Source organism: Pseudorca crassidens, chromosome 13 (genome assembly GCF_039906515.1).
Source record: "Pseudorca crassidens isolate mPseCra1 chromosome 13, mPseCra1.hap1, whole genome shotgun sequence".
Classification (NCBI taxonomy): domain Eukaryota; kingdom Metazoa; phylum Chordata; class Mammalia; order Artiodactyla; family Delphinidae; genus Pseudorca; species Pseudorca crassidens.
The window spans coordinates 31,055,231-31,079,047 of record NC_090308.1 but is presented as its reverse complement, the minus strand read 5'-3'; the positions used below and the strand labels follow the sequence as shown (position 1 = coordinate 31,079,047).

Sequence of the window (23,817 nt, the reverse complement as noted above, 5' to 3'; positions counted from 1 at the left end):
CACGCTGATTTGGAAATTACTTCTGGGGGTATAGCTTCATAATAAGAGTTGTTGGGTGTTGGAAATGTCTTTTGAAGATGACCTTAAAAAGCATGCTAAGTGTTTCTCAAGTTATCTATGGTCAAGGACCATTTTTTTTTCTTTAATTTCTTACTTGTTGCTGACTGATACTTTTGTAAAATATAATAAAACATGAATTATTAGCAAAAAGGTGTTAAAGAAAAAGATCTATAAAATAGAAGCCAAACTTTGACAGACAAAATTACTTTGCCTAATTGCTCTGAAAGTTTATAAAGCATTCTCTCAGTTTCTGGAACAAATGGTTTGTAGTGTGACACTGGCCCTGAACCAAACTTTGAATGGCACTGCTGCAAGTGCTTTTGTTGTAGAAGTTACAAATATACATATACAGGATGGATGAAAAAGTGATTTTTCCTAGCATCATGAAAATTGTGGCAAGGGGAAGAGAATGGTGGTTAGTTATGCTTTAGATCAGAGGTTAGTGAACCCATGGCCCATGGGCCACATCTATCTGCTTTGTAAATAAATTTTTATTAGAAAACAGTTGTACCCATTCATCTGTGTTTTGTCTATAGCAGACTTGGGTAGTTTTGACTAAGACCGTATGATCTGCAAAGCCTAAAATATTTATTATGAGGTCTTTGGCAGAAGAGTTTGCCAATTCCTATTTTAGATTTGAAAATGACAGTTAAGAATGATTGCTACTTGTATAGTGCTTGTTTTTTTTCTGATTATATTATCTTTGTTTAAATGCATTAGACATGTTGTTTGACTTTTTTTCTCTAGTCACTGATGTACCTCAGATAAATTTGGAGAGAAGTAAAGAAAAGGAATGGAACAATAAAGATAAAATAAAGAAGAGGAAAAAAAAGCAAAAAGATGGTCAACCCAACTATTTCCTATCCATTCCGATCACCAACAAAGAGGTGCTATTTTTTTAAAAAATTATTTTTACTAAGTTTATTCTAAATTATATTTAAGGTACACTAAATGCTCATAAGCCCATTTGCTCTCAGCTTTTAAGAGTCTTTGGTGGCATTTTTAGCTGGGCCACACAGGGAATATAGAATATGTATAAACAGTAATTTTAAAAAACACTATTTAGGGCTTCCCTGGAGGCGCAGTGGTTGAGAGTCCACCTGCCGATGCAGGGGACACGGGTTCGTGCCCCGGTCCGGGAAGATGCCACGGAGCAGCTGGGCCCGTGAGCCATGGCCGCTGAGCCTGCGCGTCCGGAGCCTGTGCTCCGCAATGGGAGAGGCCACAACAGTGAGAGGCCCGCGTACCGCAAACAAAAACAAACAAACACTATTTAAACAATCATATTTAAACAATAATTTTGCAAAAGCCACTTGAAAAAGTGTTGCCAGGTAGCATGTCAAGCTCCTTTCTAAGTGTTTGTTCATCATAGTGGAGGAATCTTTCAGAAGCAGAGAGCTGGTAAAAAAAGATTCTGAAATCTCTGTGGGAAAAGTAAACTAGGATTTCCTGCTGCTTAGTCCAGTTCATGGTAATGATTATTGCAACGTAGTTTCTTTAAAAATTACTCATTGTTGTACCAACTTAATAGTGCATGACAAACTCGGTAGAAATCTATTAAAAGTCTGAAAAATTAATGTGGCATCGGTAATAGGAAATGGGACCAGCCAACTGGCCCACACTAAGAAACCCTTATATGTGACTGAGAGAGAAAACTGCAGTATCTAAGACCTCTAGAGCAGTGAGTTAGGAATTAAAAATGCCTTAGGAAAGAACACCTTATTCGGATGACTGACTGTTTTTATATCTTGGCCCAATTTCATATATCTTAAGAGATAGATCTGAATTTCTGTTTGATTGTGGGCTCTGATCTCTTAACTGGGCATGTTTTCAGGTTGCTTTTCCCTTTATTTAACTAAAATGTTTCTACACAATGCTAGTGAATTTTTAAAGATCAAAGCAAATGAAATTGAAATCAAAGAAATAAATATCAAAGAAAAAAATAAATTCTTTTAGGACACTCTAGGAAGTATCTAGTCTGTGAGATACAGTTTAGTTGGGGAGAGAAACACATAAAAAGAGAAATGGTATTACCTAGCAATACAGGATTTTAGAATTTGATACAGTAAAGAATCAGACTTTGGTTTTACTGGTACGTAGTGGCGGGTTAACAGTAAAATAGCCCTTAAAAGTGTTTAGCTGATGCAAAGTTTAATGCAATCAGAAATTATGTATTAAAATACTTGTGAGTTATTTGGACAGGTTTTCTCTGAGATTTAGGATCACGTGTACCTATGGGAATGAGAAGAGAGCAGGAAGCCACAGGTGGTGCTATTTAAGCAAGCAGTCAGACGGAGGCCAGGTCCTGAGGAAACTGCCTGTGAAACAGGCCATGTGATGTCCCCAAGGGCACATGATTTCTGATTGGAAGAGACGCCAGGTTCCTTCTTTTGATTTCTTGCTTAGAGATTGTTTCATTCCAGCGTCTGTGAGTGTAGAAGTTGGGTGAGCCCTTCTCTAAGTTGCTTTGCTGAGGTCCTTCCTTTCCTCTTGCTCCCTGCCTGCCTCTGTTCTTGGCCCTGCTGGTCAGAGCAGCAGCTCTGCAACTCCTCTGAGCCTGCCCCAGCCGCTTCCAGCCCTGTGCCGGCTTCCCGCCTCCTCCATTGAAGACTGGTGGGGTGATGTGCTGGGATAGGGCTGGCAGGGAAGGGGACCAAGGGGAAAGAGGGTGGAGAGATTCTTTTCTTCTGCTACTTATTTCAGGATTCAGGCTGCAAAGATGAGAGGAGGGGATGAGAGAACTGTTTGCAACCCTTAGTTCTCACCCCGCAAGCTGCTTTGTTTCACCCTGTAACCTTTGTTTCTGCTTCTCAACTTCTTGGAGGTTCTGTAGAAAGTGAGGAGAGTACAGGCTTTGGAACCTGACAGACCTTGTTCGGATACCAGCTGGATTACAAACTGCACTGTGGATGTAGGTCAGGTTACTTAATTGCTGTAGTTTCGGTGTCTTCAGTTGTTAAATGGAGGTGATAATGATTATTTTCTAAATCCAAATCTGGACACATCCCCTACATGCTTATCACTTCAGTATTTTCCCATTGTTGTTAGGATGAAGACAGAGGCTTTACCATATTCTAGAAGGTTCTACATGGCTTGGCCTTTTCCACCTCAGCCCTCGTTCCTTCTGCTTGAGCCCCTCTGGCCTTGTTTGAACTTGCCAGTTTCCCTCTGCCCTCTGGAAAGCCTTCTCTGGCTGGGAGTTTACTTTCCTCTCCTTTTGATTTTGTTAATGCCAAAATCTCAGCTCAAACCTCTCCCACCCGTGACCACCCTGACTAGGGCAACCCCTTCCCCCACCAAAAAAAACCAAAAAAACCCCAACAAAACACAACACTTTCATGGCTTTCCTTTTGTCATTTGTCATCCTTGAAATTTGACACTTGTTAATCTTCCTCACAAAGTTTTTCAGGTCGTTCCCAGTACCTAGAACGGAGTTTGGCAAGAGTAGGTGCACACACACAAAATATTGTCATTTCGGGGTGGAAGGTGTGTTTCTGGCATACCAAATTCCAACCAGAACGTTTATAAATAATAAGTACAGTGTTACAAATGCTGGTTTTATAATATAGGTTCAATGGCACTTTGTTTTCCAGGGGGTAGGGTGACTTGTAATAGTGGGGCACACAAGCTTCAAGTAACCTGGAAACCAAAGAATTTAATATTTCCCTCTCAAGAGACTTATTTGTGGGTAACAGAAAGCTTAATGCAAATATGGGGAGGAGGGCTAGGAATAGGACAAGATTAGGAGATACTTTTTTTTTTTTTGCGGTATGCGGGCCTCTCACTGCTGTGGCCTCTCCCGTTGCGGAGCACAGGCTTCGGACGCGCAGGCTCAGCAGCCATGGCTCACGGGCCCAGCCGCTCCACTGCATGTGGGATCTTCGCCGACCGGGGCACAAACCCGTGTCTCCTGCATCGGCAGGTGGACTCTCAACCACTGCGCCACCAGGGAAGCCCAGGAGATACTTTTCATATCTTTCGTATGAGCACCTTTTTTGTTTGTTTGTTTGAAAGTATCGAATGTTAATTTTCTGTTGAAACTACTTATGGGCTTTTGTGGGAAGGCCTGGGAAAAGGAGCAGCATTTATAACATTATTTCAATGGGAGACTGTATTCCAAGTTCCAATTAAGTGACCTGCAAACAAGCTTTTGGAAGCCAGCACATTGACAATGAGCTGCTCTACTTTTGGCCTCTTACTTGTTGGCACCTAGTTTTAAAGAAAAAAGTATTCAGACTTATAAGGGTCTTTGATTTTTAAACACGTTATTAGACATTTGGAATGCTTTAGTTTTGGAAAATCATGATTTTCATATTTTTAAGAAATAGAATTGGAAAATGAATTAGAATGACTGCATAAAAATATCCTAATTGCATGCATGTGAAAGTATGTTTCTCCACTACCTGCAATTACACATTAGTTTAAAAATAAAAAGATGAGAAATTTAATGGCATTATAATAAATCCTAAATATTTCTTAACTGGCTAGAATTGCTTAATTATTAGTTCTGGGTGGATTTGCCCATATGTTGGTTTTGTATGCTTTCTTACGAGAGGTAATAATTTAAGGTAAGTCAACACCGAAAAATGCAAGGGAACAATCAGAAGCTGATTGAAATTAGGAGTGTATTAATTTTTTTGGTAAGATAATTGTTTTATACTAATTGAAAAATATGATGCTCTTTAGGGGTTTTAAAAGGCATTTGCTACATTTAATTCTGTATTTCATCATTTTGTAATGTGAAAATTATTGGTCTTACGAAAAGATGAAAAATGATTTGTGCATTCTGTTCCTTTCTGGGAAATGTAGTTGTGAAAATACTTGATATCATCATGTATGTTAAAATACAGAAAATTCTCCTATTTTAGGATGTTTTTAAAATTTTTACTTATTGCTGTATCATTAAATTTTCAAGTTTTTTCCTTTGTGTAAACAATCAAGAAAAATGACTATATTCAGTTTTGAAGAAAAGTTAGGTAGCAAATTGTTGGGATAATTCTGTTAAATCTTAATGAGGCAGCAAATTTAGGAATAATTTATGTTAACAGCTTAGAAAAAATCCAAAAATAATGTCAAAAGATGAGGTCAAGGACATTCTCCTTCTGTGTGCTAGACTATAACTGCTGTCCCTCACGAACTAACTTGAAGGGTTTTTCTTTGAGCTCATGTATGGTTTGAATCAACTAGAAAGCTTAAAAGACAGAAAAATGAAATTTCTTCTTGTGTCATTTTTAGGCACGTGAAACATGGCTTAGTGGTGAGGTTTAGCAGATTCGTGTCTGTTTTTATTCTCTAAATACAAAGAAACTACTCAATGAATGAAATATTTAAGATTTTAATAAGCTTTTATTTTTTAAAGTTTCTTTTAATATTCTAGTTAAATATGGCTCTACAATATTAGGTATAAAAAATGTGCATTGTGCAATACTGCCAGTGGCTGGGGATTATGATGACAGATACGCTTTAAAGGCTTTGTAGAATTTTAAACAGGGACTGTAAAAATTAGTTTCCTTTGGCCTTTAATGACATTGGTACTTTAAAAAAAATTTATTTTTGACTGCGTTGGGTCTTTGTTGCTGTGCAGGGGCTTTTCTCTAGTTGCGGTGAGCGAGGGCTACTCTTCATTGTGGTGTGCGGGCTTCTCATTGGGTGGCTTCTCTTGTTGCAGAGCATGGGCTCTAGGCGCGCGGGCTTCAGTAGTTGTGGCAGTTGGGCTCAGTAGTTGTGGCAGACGGGCTTAGTTGTTCCACGGCATGTAGGATCGTCCCGGACCAGGGCTTGAACCCATGTCCTCTGCAGTGGCAGGCAGATGCTTAACCACTGTGCCACCAGGGAAGCCCGACACTGGTACCTTTTAAAATGGCATACAGAGAAGACTCTGAAGTAGTTTCGTTTTTTCTTTTTATCTTTTAAGAATATAATTAGTAATAAAATGCATTAAAATTTTTTTAAAGATGATATCAAGGAATATGTAAATTGATCTGGAGCATCAAAGCATAGTTAGAAATACATTACTTGATTAGATTATCTTTAGAATTTTCATAGATTAAGGTTATTTTTGCATTATAAGTACTGTATGACTTCAGAGCAATAGTCTTCAAAGTGTTTTACAAATTTTAATTTGCTGTTTTACAAGCTACTGGATAATTCAAAGATATGAATGGTCTAAAACTTTTTCACTAAATAGTAGGACATTGCACTAAAATGTGGAATATACAAATGGATGGAAATTTTTGAGCATTGTCCTGAATTTACATATAATTAGTATTTGAGCTTAGAATGAAGACTCAGTTTTTATGGAAATGCAGATACTCTACCACTAAGTGCAAGAGGTAAACCCCAGGTGTGACAATGAAAATGTCTTCAGGCATTGACAAATGTCCCCTGGGGTAGAGAACCACTGATTTTAATAATAGTGGCAGTGTTGCAGACCTTATATTAGGCAAATGGTGCAGAGCTTGCAAAGTGCTTTCCTGTAGCTTGTCTGCGTGACCTTTAACACATCCCTGTAAGTTTGGCAGTGCTTTACAATTGAAGAAACCAAGACTCACTGAGACTAGGTGACCTCTATGGGGTTCCACCCGCGGCAGACCTGGGGTAAAAATCCAGGATTTCTGATACAAGTCCAGTACCTTTAATTTGCATCACTCTGTATTAAAAAGTTATCATCCTAAACCACTTTTTCACGATCAGTTAAGCCAGAATTACTATTTGTACCAGCTAAGATTTGAAGATGTAGTTATACTGTTTTGAGGTCTGATATTCTTGATCTCGCGTGATTTACTCGGCACTGGCTAGGCCCTTCCGACGTGAACCTGGACCGTCTTGAGCTGCTTCATCATTCCTGAAAGCTGATCTCAGCACTTCATTGCACCTGGAAAAATCTCTCAAAAATTCATGTGTAAAATCCTCACAGAGTGGTGTAGACTCATACTAAAGGCTTTTATGAGAGGGCCTGTGTGCTCTATTGCACAGGATCCAGTAAACTTCCTCAGAATCTCCTTTAAATGCCCTTTTTTGCCTTGATGTTTCATGTCTTGAGTCACTACCCACATGTCTGCCCCTCTCCTTGTCTCCTCTTGAAAACACATTACCTGTACCTCTTCCTGCACGGCTCTCTGGCCGCTTCTCCTCACTCCTGGATCTTTTCCTCCAGGTACTTCCCTCATCTTTTCTCATGTATTGTAATTTATCCTTTTCTCAAATTCCTTTGCTATTTTGGGTATATGATCTTGAAAAGATTTTTTTAATCTTCTGTGTTTCAATTTATTTTAATGGAGACAGTACCAACATCTTACCTCACAGGATCGGCGGGAGGCTTCCGTGAACTAATATATGTAAAATGCTCACTCTAGTGCCTGGAGCCTAGTGACCACACAAGAAAGGGTAGTTACTGTTGTGGTCTCAGTGTTGTGTTTATTTTTATTATCAGGCACTGTGGCGAGATGGAGGGGTGGAAGAAATAGATGTTGCCCTCGGGGAGTTTACAATTTAGTTTTATCAATATAGAGGTAGAGGAAACGCTGACTCCGTAAGATCTTTGTGTACTATTGCTTTAGGAGAATTTTAATTATCAGGCTGTCAGTATTCTTTTGTTGGGTGTCGTGGAAGTGACATCTTCCCTTGGGAAGTCTTGTGTTAGGTGTTACTGCATAACTTCCTACCAGGAAAACACTGTTTCTCATTTTACTGTCCTCCAGGTTGCAAGGAATAGAGAAACGCTGAGGTTATTTTGGGTGATGTGGATTTATTGTAAAGATACGTGAGAAGTCAGATCCCAGGATAGTATCTCATGATTTGCCCAATTGCATTCTGCAGATAATGGGAACATTGTTCAGGATGAAACAGCTTCTTTAGTATCAGAACAGCCTGCTGTGCTCATGACTCAGTTGTTTCTTATCTCTGCTGTCTCCTTAGGGCTCTGCTTCTGTTGCCCGCCCCCTCTCTCTTCCTTTTCTCTCTAATTCTGCTGCCTCTGGGCTTCTACGTGGGCCCTTTTCTCTGGGGATTGCTTGGTTTGCTAGTCCATATTCAAACTATTTTCCAGTGCGCTCACATTTAGAAGTTGACTAGAGTTGTCTCCAACTGGAAATGGAGGAGGGAAAAGCCACCATTCCTCTTCTTTGTTCTCATTAGGTTGAGAGGGGAAGGCTGATGAGGGACCAGGGATTTTGCTTAGGTGCGGACTGTACAGTTTTTCTAACATACGCATTTACACTTGTTTGCAGCTCTCTCTCCATGGTGATGCCCCTCCTCACATGTCTGGGGAAATGACAGTTGTCATTCCTGTTGAAATTATTGCTGTCCTAAAAAATCTTAAAGGCCATGAAGAATGGGTTCTCAGACACATTCACTTGGGGACAAATAAATATTACTGCCAACAGAACTGGAATGTTGTCTGCCAGTTTGACCTTTCTGTGGCAAGAATAAAACTTTTATTTTTAGGAAAGATCATAATTATAGTGAGTCATACTGTATATTCCAAGGATACATTTCTGAAAAGATACATGGCCATTAAGAATTTTTCCACGCAACCAGTGGCGCAGTCTGTAAAAGAAGGGTGTTGGGCTTGATGCTTTTAAAATGGACAAGCATTGTGTGATTTTTTTTTTTTTAACTTAAACGTCCTATTAAACTCTCCAAGTCATTTCTCCAGGATATTTGAGAATAGTTAGACAATTAAGCATTGTTTGGCTGAAGGATCTTGACATCATTCTCATTTCATATGTTGCTTATTTTTCTTCTCGATTTCAGTGTTACCATAAGGAAATTTTGCTTACCTAATCTCTGTTTTGTCTGTGTGTGATTAGATTACAAAAGAAATTAAGATCCTGCAAAATGCAATAATACAACAAGATCAGCGACTGGCCAAAGCAATGAACAGAGATGGTTCCTTTCATATTACCCTGCTAGTGATGCAGTTATTAAATGAAGATGAAATAAACATGTGAGTAATACATCTTTCTGGAATATTGTTTTCCAAGTTATTACTGTAATGTGAGTAATCATAGCAGAACCAAAAGAGGCATTGAAATTCTAAAGAAGTATTCTTTTTTTTTAAGAAGTATTCTTTTATAATTTGTTCCAGTTAATAAGCCAACGTACAGAATTAGCCATATAAATATTCTTCCTGATCTACACTTTTTTGGGGGGCTGTGCTGCTGCGTGGTGTGCAAGATCCTAGTTCCCTGACCAGGGATCGAACCTGTGCCCCCTGCATGGAAGAGCAGAGCCCTAACCACTGGACCACCAGGGAATTCCCCTTAATCTATACTTTTAAACTGTTATTGTTATCAGATGCATTGGTTATGCAGTTATTTTATCTGTGTTAACTATGTAAGCACTCTGGAGTCTGACCATTTAGGTTAGGATTCCAGGTAAAGATTCTGGAACCGTGGCCCAACCATGTCTTAACAGCTGCCCAATTTTGGGCAAATCATTTACTTTTTAAATAAATGGAGAAAATAATAGTACTAATACATGTAAGAACTCTTAGTATAGGGCCTGGCACATAGCAGGCACTTGATATTATTAGCTATTAGAGCTGTCATTTACTAGAGTAACGGACAATTTCAGTTTTACTGCCTTCATTCCTAGAGTACCTGTACACCCTGAACCTCCAAACCCAGAGCTGTACCATAAAAGTTGAGTATTAGTCATTGATTACTGCTTTCCAGCCCGGAGTGGAGAAACCTTGCTCTTCCTCAAATTCTCTGGGATACTCTGTCGGTATGAGCACCCCTTGCCCTGTTTAGCCCTCTGGATTAAGCTTAAGCATAAGCTCTTTGGAAAGCCAAAACCAGAATTACAGGTTACAGGTTACTTCTGTTTTCTCCCCTGACATAGTCTCCTGAGGGAATGAAGAGCAAGGCTTGGATTGGGAAGGGGGCGACGAAAAGGAAAAATAGAGGGGAGAAAACAATAAATTAGTAACTCAAAATATACAGTCAAATTATGATTCGGGTAGTGATGTCTTTTTCAATAGTTAGAACTGCATGTCTTTAAGGATCAGTCTTCTGATCTCGCTCAACATGATCTACCCAAGAGCAGGTCTTGAGCACGCTGCAGTGACAGAGAGGACCAGAAGATTTTACTTAACTCATTTTCACTGTTCACTTTGCCAATCAGAAGAAAAAAGAAATACTCTGATGCTCTTAAAAGAAAAGAAGCCAGAGAAGATGTGACGCAAGATGAAAGCCTGAGAGAAAATGAGTGGTCCCCTGTGTGTTAGAATGGTGGACTAGTCAGGGTTCCCCAGAGAAACAGAACCAATAGGATGGATATCCATTTGGATATCCAAATATATGGATATATCTATATCTACAGCTGTAGCTATATATAGAGAGATTTCTTTTAAGGAATTAGCTCACATGACTGGGGGGGCTAAAGTCCACACTCTGCAAGGCAGCCTGGCAAGCGGGAGACCCAGGCGAGGGTTGACAGTATAGGCTCGAGCCCAAAGGCGGCCTGGAGGAAGAATTCCTTCTTCCTTGGGGGACCTCAGTCTTTTCTCGTAAGGCCTGCAACTGACTGGATGAAGCCCATCCACATTCTGCTTTACTCAGGGTCTACTGATTTAAATGTTCATCACATCTAAAAGAACTCCTTCACAACAACATCTAGACTGGCGTTTGACCAAACACTAGGTATCGTGGCCTCAGTTGACGAACAAAATTAACCCACACAAATGGCAGGAGCAGGAGCAAATACTGAGCTGGTCTCACGGATGGCAAGTAAGAGATGCTGAACCAGTGATTAATTCAGAAGAACTGCATGTGGTCAGTGAAACCACAGCCAGCTGGGAGGAGGGTTGTCGTCCAGGATGGGAAGGGAATCTAGAGGCCTTCTGGTGCTGGGCGGAGTGAGCAAATCAGAGGAAGAGGCACGAAGCCAGACACATCCTGGCTCCCCTTTTGGGGTTGACTGTTCCAGCCAGTGTTGGAGCAGAGAACTGGGAGTGATAGAGACACTCACCTTGGTTTGGGGTTCTCAGGGTGTAGCTGGGAAAAGCTCAACTCTTTAGAGGAGTTCCTGTTCAGTAATGCTGAAAGAATGTGCTGCCGAGTCGAGGGAGATTTCTAACACCTGCACCTGAGATGGTTCCTTCAATTCCCCATTGCCTATCAAGGTATATAGATGGATCCAGAAATTTCTTTGTGCCCTGGTGGGTAGACTTGGAAGGTCAGAGAGAATTGGTGGATCAGAAGGCACAGGATGGGGGACAGCGACACTGCTGAACATCCGTGTTTCTTTTCTTTCTTTTTTTTTTTTTGGGCAGTACGCGGGCCTCTCACTGCTGTGGCCTCTCCCGTTGCGGAGCACAGGCTCTGGACGTGCAGTCTCAGCGGCCATGGCTCCCGCTCCGTAGCATGTGGGATCTTCCCAGACCGGGGCACGAGCCCGTGTCCCCTGCATCGGCAGGTGGACTCTCAACCACTGCGCCACCAGGGAAGCCCTATCCGTGTTTCTTGATCGGAGACCCCAGCAGGGATCTTGTGCTTCAGGAGCACATGCCAGTGCAATGCCCAGAAAGAACAGGTGGGCTTTCACGGACACGAGTGTAGGGCACCCAGGGATATGACCAGACCAGTCGCCCTGAAATAGGAATCTCTTAGGACCCAAACAGCAAGCAGATCAAAGAGCTTTTTCAGTCCTCTTATAAGAGTATGCTGGATTCCCTGGGAAGGGGAAGGGAAAAACAATCCTGAAAGGACGTTTGAATTAACTGAATAATTGTACCCCAAAGAGACCTTTTTAAACCAGAGGAGACTGTTACCATTGATTGGTAAGTTTAGGGTTTATCTCTCTTATCGGAGATGGGTCTTGGCTATGGCATGTATATATATTTCAGTCTCTGTTCCTCAGCCACGATTCCCCAAACAAATGTTATTTTATTTTATTTCCTTAACAAGTGTTCTGAGTCGGGCAGCACAGAAGTGTCACCTTTTTTATACATTGGAGGAAACTGGCAGTCCTAGGAATTAAGCGAATGCGGGTCAGTAGACAAGCCAGAACTAATCAGTTTTCTATTATTATTCCATAGAGTGTGATTGTGAAAGATGCAGAGGTGGAGGGAGAGGAGTGGGATGGGGACAGGAGGGAGAAGATGAGCACAAGTGCATGAAGGGCGGGAGAGATTAGTCTGCTGGAAGTACAGACGGCCTCCTGTATCTCAGTAGCCTCTACTGATGGACACGTAACTGACTAGAAATACTGTTAAGTGGTGTGCAGTCGGGTTGGGGTGAGGGGTTGGGTATGTTCTCAATGTATTATAATGTTTACATTTCTCAGTGGAGGTGGGACTCCCTTCTCTAGGAGACTTTTTTTTTTTTAACGTCTTTTTTGGAGTATAATTGCTTTACAATGTTGTGTGTGTTTCTGCTATATAACAAAGTGAATCAGCTATATGTATACATATATCCCCATATCCCCTCCCTCATGCACCTCCCTCCCACCCTCCCTATCCCACCCCTCTAGGTGGTCACAAAGCACTGAGCTGATCTCCCTGTGTGATGCAGCTGCTTCCAACTGGCTATCTATTTTACATTTGGTAGTGTATATATGTCCATGCTACTCTCTCACTTTGTCCCAGCTTACCCTTCCCCTTCCCTGTGTCCTCAAGTTCATTCTGTATGTCTGCGTCTTTATTCCTGTCCTGCCCCTAGGTTCATCAGAACCATTTTTTTTTTAGGTTCCACATATATATGTTAGCATACGGTATTTGTTTTGCTCTTTCTGACTTCACTCTGTATGACAGTCTCTAGGTCCATCTACCTCACTACAAATAACTCAATTTCATTTCTTTTTATGGCTGAGCAATATTGCATTGCATATGTGTGCCACATGTTCTTTATCCATTCATCTGTTGATGGGCACGTAGATTGCTTCCACATCCTGGCTATTGTAAATAGTGCTGCAGTGAACATTGTGGTACATGCTTCTTTTTGAATTATGGTTTTCTCAGGGTATATGCCCAGTAGTGGGATTGCTGGGTTATATGGTAGTTCTATTTTTAGTTTTTTAAGGAACCTCCATACTGTTCTCTATAGTGGCTGTATCAATTTACATTCCCACCAACAGTGCAAGAGGGTTCCCTTTTCTCCACACCCACTCCAGCATTTATTGTTAGTAGATTTTTTGATGATGGCCATTCTGACTGGTGTGAGGTGATACCTCATTGTGGTTTTGATTTGTATTTCTCTAATGATTAATGATGTTGAACATCCTTTCGTGTGTTTGTTGGCAATCTGTATATCTTCTTTGGAGAAATGTTTGTTTAGGTCTTCTGCCCATTTTTGGATTGGGTTGTTTGATTTTTTGATATTGAGCTGCATGAACTGCTTGCTTATTTTGGAGATTAATCCTTTGTCAGTTGCTTTGTTTGCAAATATTTTCTCCCATTCTGAGGGTTGTCTTTTCATCTTGTTTATGTTTTCCTTTGCTGCACAAAAGCTTTTGTTTCATTAGGTCCCATTTGTTTATTTTTGTTTTTATTTCCATTTCTCTAGGAGGTGGGTCAGAAGGGATCTTGCTGTGATGTATGTCATAGAGTGTTCTGCCTATGTTTTCCTTTAAGAGTTTGGTAGTGTCTGGCCTTACATTTATGTCTTTAATCCATTTTGAGTTTATTTTTGTGTATTGTGTTAGGAAGTGTTCTAATTTCATTTTTTGACCTGTAGCTGTCCAGTTTTCCCAGCACCACTTATTGAAGAGGCTGTCTTTTCTCCATTGTATATTCTTGCCTCCTTTATCAAAGATAAGGTGACCATATGTGCATGGGTTTATCTCTGGGCTTTCTGTCCTGTTCCATTGATCTATAATTCTGTTTCTGTGCCAGTACCATACTGTCTTGATTAGTGTAGCTTTGTAGTATGGTCTGAAGTCACGGAGCCTAATTCCTCCAACTCCATTTTATTGGCATATAGTTGCTTGTAGTAATCTCTCATGATCCTTTGTAGTTTTGCAGTGTCAGTTGTTACTTCTCCTTTTTCATTTCCTATTCTGTGATTTGAGTCTTCTCCCTTTTTCCTTGATGAGTCTGGCTGATGGTTTATCAATTTTGTTTATCCTCTCAAAGAACCAGCATTTAGTTTTATTTATCTTTGCTATTGTTTCCTTCATTTCTTTTTCATTTATATCTGATCTGATCCTTGTGATTTCTTTCCTTCTGCTAACTTTGGGTTTCTTTTGTTGTTGTTCTTCTTCTTTCTGTAATTGTTTTAGGTGTAAGGTTAGGTTGTTTATTTGAGATTTTTCTTGTTCTTGAGGTAGGATTGTATTGCTATAAACTTCCCTCTTAGAACTGCTTTTGCTGCATCCCATAGGTTTTGGATCATTGTGTTTTCACTGTCATTTGTTTATAGGAATTTTTTGATTTCTTCTGTGATCTCTTGGTTATTTAGTAGTGTATTGTTTAGCCTCCATGTGTTTGTATTTTTTACAGACTTTTTCCTGTAATTGATATCTAGTCTCATAGCCTCGTGGTCGGAAAAGATACTTGATACGATTTCAGTTTTCTTAAATTTACCAAGGCTTGATTTGTGACCCAATATACGATCTATGCTGGAGAAGGTTCCATGAGCACTTAAGAATAAAGTGTATTCTGTTGTTTTGGGATGGAATGTCCTATAAATATCATTTAAGTCCATCTTGTTTAATGTGCCATTTAAAGCTTTTGTTTCCTAATTTATTTTTCATTTTGGATGATCTGTCTGTTGGTGAAGGTGGGGTGTTAAAGTCCCCTACTTTTATTGTGTTACTGTCAATTTCCCCTTTTATGGCTATTAGCATTTGCCTTATGTATTTAGGTGCTCCTATGTTGGGTGCATAAATATTTACAGTTGTTGTATCTTCTTCTTGGATTGATTCCTTGATCATTATGTAGTGTCCTTCTCTGTCTCTTGTAATAGTGTTTATTTTAAAGTCTGTTTTGTCACTCCAGCTTTCTTTTGATTTCCATTGGCATGGAATATCTTTTTCCATCCCCTCATTTTCACTCTGTATGTGTCCCTAGGTCTGAAGTGGGTCTCTTGGGGACAGCATATATACAGGTCTTGTTTTTGTATCCATTCAGCCAATCTGTGTCTTTTGGTTGGAACATTTAATCCATTTACATTTAAGGTAGTTATCGGTATGTATGTTCCTATTACCATTTTCTAATTGTTTTGGGTTTGTTTTTGTAGGTCTTTCCTTCTCTTGTGTTTCGTGCCTAGAGAAGTTCCTTTACCATTTGTTGTAAAGCTGGTTTGGTGGTGCTGAATTCTCTTAGCTTTTGCTTGTCTGTAAAGCTTTTGATTTCTCCATTGAATCTCAATGAGATCCTTGCTGAGTAGAGTAATCTTGGTTGTAGGTTTTTCCCTTTCATCACTTTAAATATGTCCTGCCAGTCCCTTCTGGCTTGCAGTGTTTCTGCTGAAAGATCAGCTGTTAAACTTATGGGGATTCCCTTGTATGTTATTTGTTGCTTTTCCCTTGCTGCTTTTAATTTTTTTTTTTTTTTTTTTTTTTGCGGTACGCGGGCCTCTCACTGTTGTGGCCTCTCTTGTTGTGGAGCATAGGCTCCAGATGCGCAGGTTCAGCGGCCATGGCTCATGGGCCCAGCCGCTCCACGGCATGTGGGATCTTCCCAGACCAGGGCACGAACCCGTGTCCCCTGCATCAGCAGGCAGACTCTCAACCACTGCGCCACCAGGGAAGCCCTTAATATTTTTTCTTTGTATTTAATTTTTGATAGTTTGATTATTATGTGTCTTGGCATGTTTCTTCTTGGATTTATCCTTTATGGGACTCTCTGTGCTTCCTGGACTTGATCGACTATTTCCTTTCCCATGTTAGGGAAGTTTGCAACTGTAATCTCTTCATATATTTTCTCAGACCCTTTCTTTTTCTCTTCTTCTTCTGAGACCCCTATAATTCAAATGTTGGTGCATTTAATATTGTCCCTGAGGTGTCTGAGATTGTCCTCAATTCTTTTCATTCAGTTTTCTTTATTCTGCTCTGCAGTAGTTATTTCCACTATTTTATCTTCCAGGTCACTTATCCATTCTTCTGCCTCAGTTATTCTGCTATTGATTCCTTTTAGAGAACTTTTAATTTTATTTATTGTGTTGTTCATCATTGTTTGTTTGCTCTTTAGTTTTCTAGATCCTTGTTAAACGTTTCCTGTATTTTCTCCATTCTATTTCCAAGATTTTGGATCATCTTTACTATCATTATTCTGAATTCTTTTTCAGGTACACTGCCTATTTCCTCTTCATTTGTTTGGTCTGGTGGGTTTTTATCTTGCTCCTTCACCTGCTGCATATTTCTCTGTCTTCCCATTTTGCTTAACTTACTGTGTTTGGGGTGTCCTTTTCGCAGGCTGCAGGTTCGTAGTTCCTGTTGTTTTTGGTGTCTGCCCCCAGGGGGTGAGGCTTGTTTAGTGGCTTGTGTAGGCTTCCTGTTGGATGGGACTGGTGCCTGTGTTATAGTGGGTGGGGCTGGATATTGTCTTTCTGGTGGGCATGGCCACATCTGGTGGTGTGTTTGGGGGTATCTGTAAAGTTAGTATGATTGTAGGCAGCCTCTCTGCTAATGGGTGGGGTTAGGTTCCTGTCTGGCTGGTTGTTTGGCCTGGGGTGTCTGGCACTGGAGTTTGCTGGCTGTTGGGTGGAGCTGGGTCTTAGTGTTGAGATGGAGATCTCTGGGAGAGCTCTCGCTGAGTGATATTACGTGGAGCCGGGAGGTCTCTGGTGGACCAATGTCCTGAACTCGGCTCTTCCACCTCGGAGGCTCGGACCTGACACCAGCCCGGAGTACCAAGACCCTGTCAGCCACATGGCTCAGAAGAAAAGTGAGAAAGAAAGAGAGAGAGAGAGATAGAGGGAGGGAGGGAGGGAGGGAGGGAGGAAGGAAGGAAGGGAGGAAAGAAAGAAAGATTATTAAAAAAAGTAATAATAATAATAGTAAAAAGAAAAAGAGAGCAACCAATCCAGTAAAGAAATCCACCAATGATAACAAGCGCTAAACACTAAACTAAGATAAACATAAAAATTAGAAATAAAACTGTCGCAGACAGCACACGCCATGTCTACAGTTGCTCCCAACATCCAACTCCTCAGTTTTGGGATGATTCATTGTCTATTCAGGTATTCCACAGGTACAGAATACATCAAATTGTTTGTGGAGCTTTAATCCGCTGCTCCTGAGGCTGCTGGGAGAGCTTTCCCTTTCTCTTCTTTGTTTGCACAGCTTCTGGGGTTCAGCTGTGGATTTGGACCCGCCTCTGCATGTAGGTAGCCCTCAGGTATCTGTTCCCATGCATACAGCATGGGGTTAAAGCAGTGGCTGATTGGGGCTCTAGCTCATTCAGGCCAGGGGAGGGAGGGGTACAGTATTTATAATTGGAATGCAGGGTGAGCCTGTGGCAGTAGAGGCCATCGTGACGTTGCAACAGCCTGAGGCGCACCATTTGTTCTCCCGGGAAAGTTGTCCCTGGTCTACGGGACCCTGGCAGTGGCGGGCTGCACAGGCTCCCAGTGGGGAGTGTGGAGAGTGGCCTGTGCTCGCACACAGGCTTCTTGGCGGCGGCAGCAGCAGCATTAACGTTTCATGCCCGTCTCTGGTGTCCGGCTTGTGCTTGTCTCTGGACCTCGTTTAGGTGGTTCTCTGCCTTCTGTGGGCAGATGGGGAAGGAATCCCCTCTCCTCATGCAGCCCGAAACAATGTTCTCTTGCCTCTTTGGCAGCTCCAGACTTTCCCAGACTCCCTCCCGGCTAGCTGTGGCGCACTAGCCCCCTTCAGGCTGTGTTCACGCCGCCAACCCCAGTCCTCTCCCTGGGATCCGACCTCTGAAGCCCGAGCCTCAGCTCCCAGCCCCTGCCCGCCCCGGCGGGTGATCAGACAAGACTCTTTGGCTGGTGAATGCTGGTCGGCACCAGTCCTCTGTGCGGGAATCTCTCCGCTTTGCCCTCCGCACCCCTGTTGCTGTGCTCTCCTCTGTGGCTCTGAAGCTTCCCCCCTCTGCCACCCGCAGTCTCCGCCCGCGAAGGGGCTTCCTAGTGTGGAAACTTTTCCTCCTTCACGGCTCCCTCCCAGAGGTGCAGGTGCCGTCCCTATTCTTTTGTCTCTGTTTTTTCTTTTTTCTTTTGCCCTACCCAGGTACATGGGGAGTTTCTTGCCTTCTGGGAAGTCTGAGGTCTTCTGCCAGCATTCAGTAGGTGTTCTGTAGGAGTTGTTCCACGTGTAGATGTATTTTTGATGTATTTGTGGGGAGGAAGGTGATCTCCACGTCTTACTCCTCTGCCATCTTGAAGGTTCCTCTAGGAGACTTTTAGAAATATCTTGGGGGTTATTTTTGGTTGTCACGATTACTGAGGAGTGCCGTGGGCATTTATGGGCAGGTCTCAGTGTTACTAAATCACCTGCAGTACATGGGACAGTCCTGAACTAGGAAGCATTGTGTTGCCTTTAATTGTGGCATCACTTGTTAAAGAGTTACAGTACAGAGAGAGCACAGTGACAGTCTGAGTCATTCAGCCCCATGTTTTACAATGTCTGTTTGCAAATTTCAGTTTTGTGTAAAAAATTAAATATTTAGCAAGTCTACTTTGTGTTTGAAGGATTAAAGTGACATTCCTATGCTACTTTATGATACTGGGAGTCACAGCTCTACTGGAGAATGATGACCAGATATTTGCAATTTAGCAATGATTCTTGACTAAGTTGTAATGAAAGATCTAAGTAATAGTTGAAGTTTGCTGTATAGACAAGATAGTATTTTACAGTTCGACCAACATTAATTTCCAACCATGTGTTAGGTACTGAGCTAAGTGCTTTGGCAAAAATAAAGATGAACCATGAATGGATCTTGTACTCATGGATTATACCAGGTAGTTGACTAGGTCATACGGACCCAAGTAGCTGTAATAGATAAATGTAAAAAGTGGTATGTTTCAGTTGGTGTAAGGTATTAATGGAATTGCAAAGGAGAGAAGATTTGCTTCTGGTTTGGGGAAGCAGGGAAGTGTTTGTGGCAGAAGTATCGACTTTTAGGTGATGATGAGATTCAAGGTGTGGCTTCATTTTGGGTAGCTGTATAGTGAGAGTGAAACTGATTGGATTTCCTGGTAAGACATTGTTTATATGAAGGATTTTCTAAGTCCCTAATTTTTAAATTTTACCTTTCATCCTATACGGTATAATATGCTAGAGACACATATTGTTGGTTTCTTGTTCTATATTCTTACTTTTCGAAGTCTAGTATCATATTTTAGGTGTTTAATAAAGTATTGATCAATGGATTGGATATGAAGTGTGCAGAAACTTTTTTTAATAATGAATTTCTTCAGGTAGTTATCACCCTTTGTGTCCTCACAGTGCAGAAGAAAGAATAGAAATATGTTAGCCCAGGTGCTGATTTGCAAAGACGCTGCCCTATTTTAGTTTTAAGTACAACCTTTGGGTCTGAACTCTAGTTTCAGAATTGTTTCCTACGTGCCTGTACTCTATTCATTTTACCATAAAGAAGTCTTTCCATAAACCGTTCTTGAAAAGATACTCAATTTAAAAGAATTTGAAAGTTAGTGGTATTTATCAATAGGCACTATGACTCCTTTCACTCTGTGACCAGTGACATCTCATTAGGACAAATTTATGGATTTATGATACTGAAGAACTGAAAAACTGGACTGAATTTAGATCGTCTGTATTTCTTCAAAGAAAAATGGGGTATAGAATTCACTGTCTCTGAAAAATCCTGACCTTCAGGGTGGCCTCCTTTCATAGAGAGTTACATTTAAAATGAGTGTATTGAATTCCCCTCATTTACGGTAGATGAGCCGGAAGTGGCTGATCTGTTTTCACATGCTTTAAGTTAGTGTGTGGTGAAGGACAGTATTATAGCAGAAGTGTGTCTTTTTGGATGAACATAAATACAGGTAGGCAAGATTGGATTTTTGGATGTGGATTTGGAGGTACAACGAGAAATGCTGACATTTCTAAAGCTATTTTGAAGTATTATGTACTGTTTTGACAGAGAAACAAGACTCAGCATGGGAGCTATGGATGAAAATCAGTTAAAACTTTTATACGAATACTAATTTAGAAATATGAAAGATCTAGAAAAATTCCTAAATTTCTTTTCACACATTTGACATAATTACTACTGGCGAACAAATTGCTGATCAAGATAATTTAAATTAATGGTGGTTCACCAGAAGGGTGTTTTAAACCCCTCTCCATAATGTAATGATGTCCTTATTTCTTTTTTGAGTAATTGCTGCCCTCTAGTGAGATTTTATTTTTTTTCTCGTAATAAAGTACCTATACCAAACTCCTCTTACTATGGAAATAATTGATCTTAATTTTCAAACTATTCCAAACTTTATAATGTCTAATTCACTAATATAGTAAACATTTATTTTTAGAAAGAAAAATAATGCATTTGAAACACAGAATAGCCCTTAGAGGCTATTTAGCCCATAGAGGCTAAACAGATAACAGCAAACTTATGTAGCTGTAGTTGGTAAATATAAATTGCACTTTGGTTGAACCCAAGTATAATAAATTATCTTATTGTGGAGACTATTATATTTTAAAGAGATAACGTATTTTAAATTTTAGTAGAGTGCCTCACAAATAGTAAATACTATATAAGTATTAGTACTTTTAACAAGAATCTAGAACTTTCACATAATCTAATATAATGTTTTGGAGGTATTAGGTTTTTCTGCAATATACTGTCTGTAATATTCTTTTTTAGTTGTCCATGCAGTATTTCCTTGGTTAAAAACCTTTTGGTGAACTATATCTTCTTTTGTGTCTTTAATATAAAATAAATTATAATTAGGTAAAGATTAATTCACTTCTACAGATTTTGTTAAAAATTAATATTAGTTTTATTTTGATCATATTGATTAGATTTTAAAGGTATTTTGAGCATTAAAGTAATTAGTACAAGTATAAAAATTTATCTTTCTAAAACTGTTTCTCATTTGGTTTTGTATATTTTATTGCTTAATATGTTACTGAAAAATATATTATTTCTTACCAGTGGTATTGATGCTCTTTTGGAATTAAAACCATTTGTGGAAGAAATCCTCCAAGGAAAAACTTTGACTTTGCCCTTTGAAGGGGTTGACACTTTCGGAAATCAGGTTGGATTTGTGAAGCTGGCAGAAGGAGATCACATAAACCCACTTTTGGAGATAGCAGGTAAAACAAACAGTGATATACTTACATGAAATCTCATCTGTTGAAGAAGCAATTTTTTTCTCCCAATTCTTATAATAGAGATTTGACATCTTTTAATTTTGGGGAGCCAGTGTAACCTCACTTTATAAGTGAGCTGCTTCAGCATTTGTTTGTATAGGGAAGTAGCCAAATAAAGGGTGGGAAAAGTTATCTTGATTCTTTGACCTGAGGAATATGTTGATTGTGGAAGATGATGGACTGGATCAGGTATTTGTTAGGACTGTCCTAATCGTAAGTGTGAAGGATCCAACGCTTATCATGACATTTGACGTGTAGTTGCCATTTAGTAAGTATTGAGTGAATTAATAAGAATCACCAGTTGCCTATGTGGAGGCTTCTGGGCATTGTCAGCTCCATTCCGGAGAATCAGTAGATGAATCAGCAGCATTTTTCTCTGTGCTACCTTTTTACCTTCCTGTTTAGGTAGTGCTCTATGAGCAGAAAGTCCATTGGTGGTGGTAGAAGGTCTCACATCCGTTGGAGAACACATTGCTTTGTGCAGCACAATTGAAAATGTCAGGGAAATAGAAGCAGGAAATTATAAGACCTGGTTGAGTGCTTTCTAAAGATGATCCAGAGATCATAATTTGGGTGTCAGTAAAACAATTGTTAATGAAACAATTTTTATTTTCATTTCCTCTCATATTGTGCCAGGTCATTTCATGTCATCTCATTTCAGATTCAATAATCCTTGATTCATAACACACTCTCATCATTGCTCCATGCTGGGTTTATTTTTATCTATCTGTTTATCTGTCTTAAAATAATATCATAACCATCTGGGAATCCACCACCCAAAACAAAAGCTAAGACCTTGGTAGTAAACTAACCATGTTGTCCTTTTCATTAATCTATCCTTTGGCCTTCCTTCATTTAAGCTAACCATCATCCTGAGGTCAGGGTTTATTTCCTTGTATTCTTCCCAAGTATATGTATTTTTAATTGGTTTTAATCTTATAAAAAGGATATCATATTGTATGAGATCTTTTGAGACATGCTTTTTAAAAAACTTAATATATTGTCTTTATGCAGTTTTTAGTTGCCCATTCAGAAGTGCACCTCTTTAGGGGTGAGGGAGGCATGAGGATCAGATTTCGTTTCATTGTTGGTTAAGTTTTTCTTTTGTGGAGCAAAGTATGTATAAACAACAAACAAGCAAGCAATTAAACAATAGTCATGAGTCAAGTAGGGTTTAAAATCAGTCGTTGGCCAAGGAGAAGGCAACTCTAACAGTTTTGATGGCAAAGCATTTGGGAACCCATGCCTTCAGTTAACAGACTTAATCTGTTCATCCTGAACTGCTCTGGAGAGAATGCTAGATTCAGGTCTTTCCTTTTGTAATATAAATATGTCTGAGCTCAAGAAACATTTCTAATTAGTCATTCATTCATTGTTCTTTTAAATAATTCAATGGGTGCTTGCAACATTGAGAATTCCATCCATTCTTAGCAATATTCCCACAAAGGCAGTTTCCAGTATTGATGAAAGAGCCATTGTGTGGTGAGGAATGTGAAATCTCACCAGCTTTAGCGTGACTCTGAGCTCAAGGGTGTTGGTTTGTCATTTCAGAAAAGGCCACTGCCCCTGTAATTCCTTTCTAGATGCCAGAGACTGTTTCTTAAAAATGTATATACTTTTCTAAATGTTTAAACAAAACATTACAAGAAATGGAAAATAGAATGGCACTCTGTCTACTCATATAATCACTTCCTTTTAATTTTGTGTGTATATTGTTGTTTTGGATTATGTTTTTTATTTTTTAATTTTTTTTAGCTGCGTCCTGCAGCATGTGGGATCTTAGTTCCCCACCAGGGATCGAACCCGTGCCTCCTGCAGTGGAAGCACGGAGTCCTAACCACTGGACCGCCAGGGAATTCCCTGGATTATAGTTTTTATGCAATTTTATAAGAAATCTAAATATTTGAAAATGTATATGGAAAGTTTCAGTGAAGTTTAGTTGAGCCTCAATTTGTGTAGAGTTCAGATAGTCCAGATGTTCAATACATGGAATTTTTGTTAATATTTTACTTCATTAGATTTATTTTTAAAAGAATGCCTCATTGCTTTAGTCCAACAGGATCAGTAAAATAATGTCATTTGTTTTTGTGTCATATTTTATAAACTTTTTCAAATATATTACAAATTTTAGAAGAATATATTCCATTGACCAGGGTAATACATTTCTTAGATCATTGTTATAAACTATGTATATGTGTATGCTTATACAAGAATATTAAACTCTTATTTGTTCAACATAAAGGAGGCAGAGCTAGTTGACTTAATCGAAAGAAGGAAATTTTTTTTTTTTTAAGAAAAGGAATTTATTGTTTACATCACTGAAATAGTCTCCCGTAAGAACAATACGTACCGTATTTATTTGAAAGAATCAGATTCCTTTCAGATAGAAAACTGTATAAAGCAATACTGTCAACACAAAACAGTGGTCATATTACACATCTACAGGCATAAGCATTGCAAATAAATTTTTCTTTTTAATCTTATGGCTAGATATTTTCACTGCAACAC

General features: G+C 39.7%; 1 protein-coding gene across 5 annotated transcripts in view; it reads left to right on the top strand.

Moving 5' to 3' along the window:
* AKAP7 (A-kinase anchoring protein 7) overlaps positions 1-23,817 on the top strand; it is a 140,878-nt gene that overhangs the window by 14,736 nt on the left and 102,325 nt on the right. For all 5 annotated transcript variants that reach the window (XR_010933685.1, XM_067702082.1, XM_067702081.1 and 2 more), the window contains exons 3-5: positions 808-947; positions 8,871-9,007; positions 21,092-21,252. Coding sequence is in view for 4 of the 5 variants with exons in the window: in XM_067702082.1 (XP_067558183.1) it covers positions 808-947; positions 8,871-9,007; positions 21,092-21,252 (438 nt within the window). In the remaining variant the exon portion in view is untranslated. The remainder of the gene's footprint in view (positions 1-807; positions 948-8,870; positions 9,008-21,091; positions 21,253-23,817) is intronic.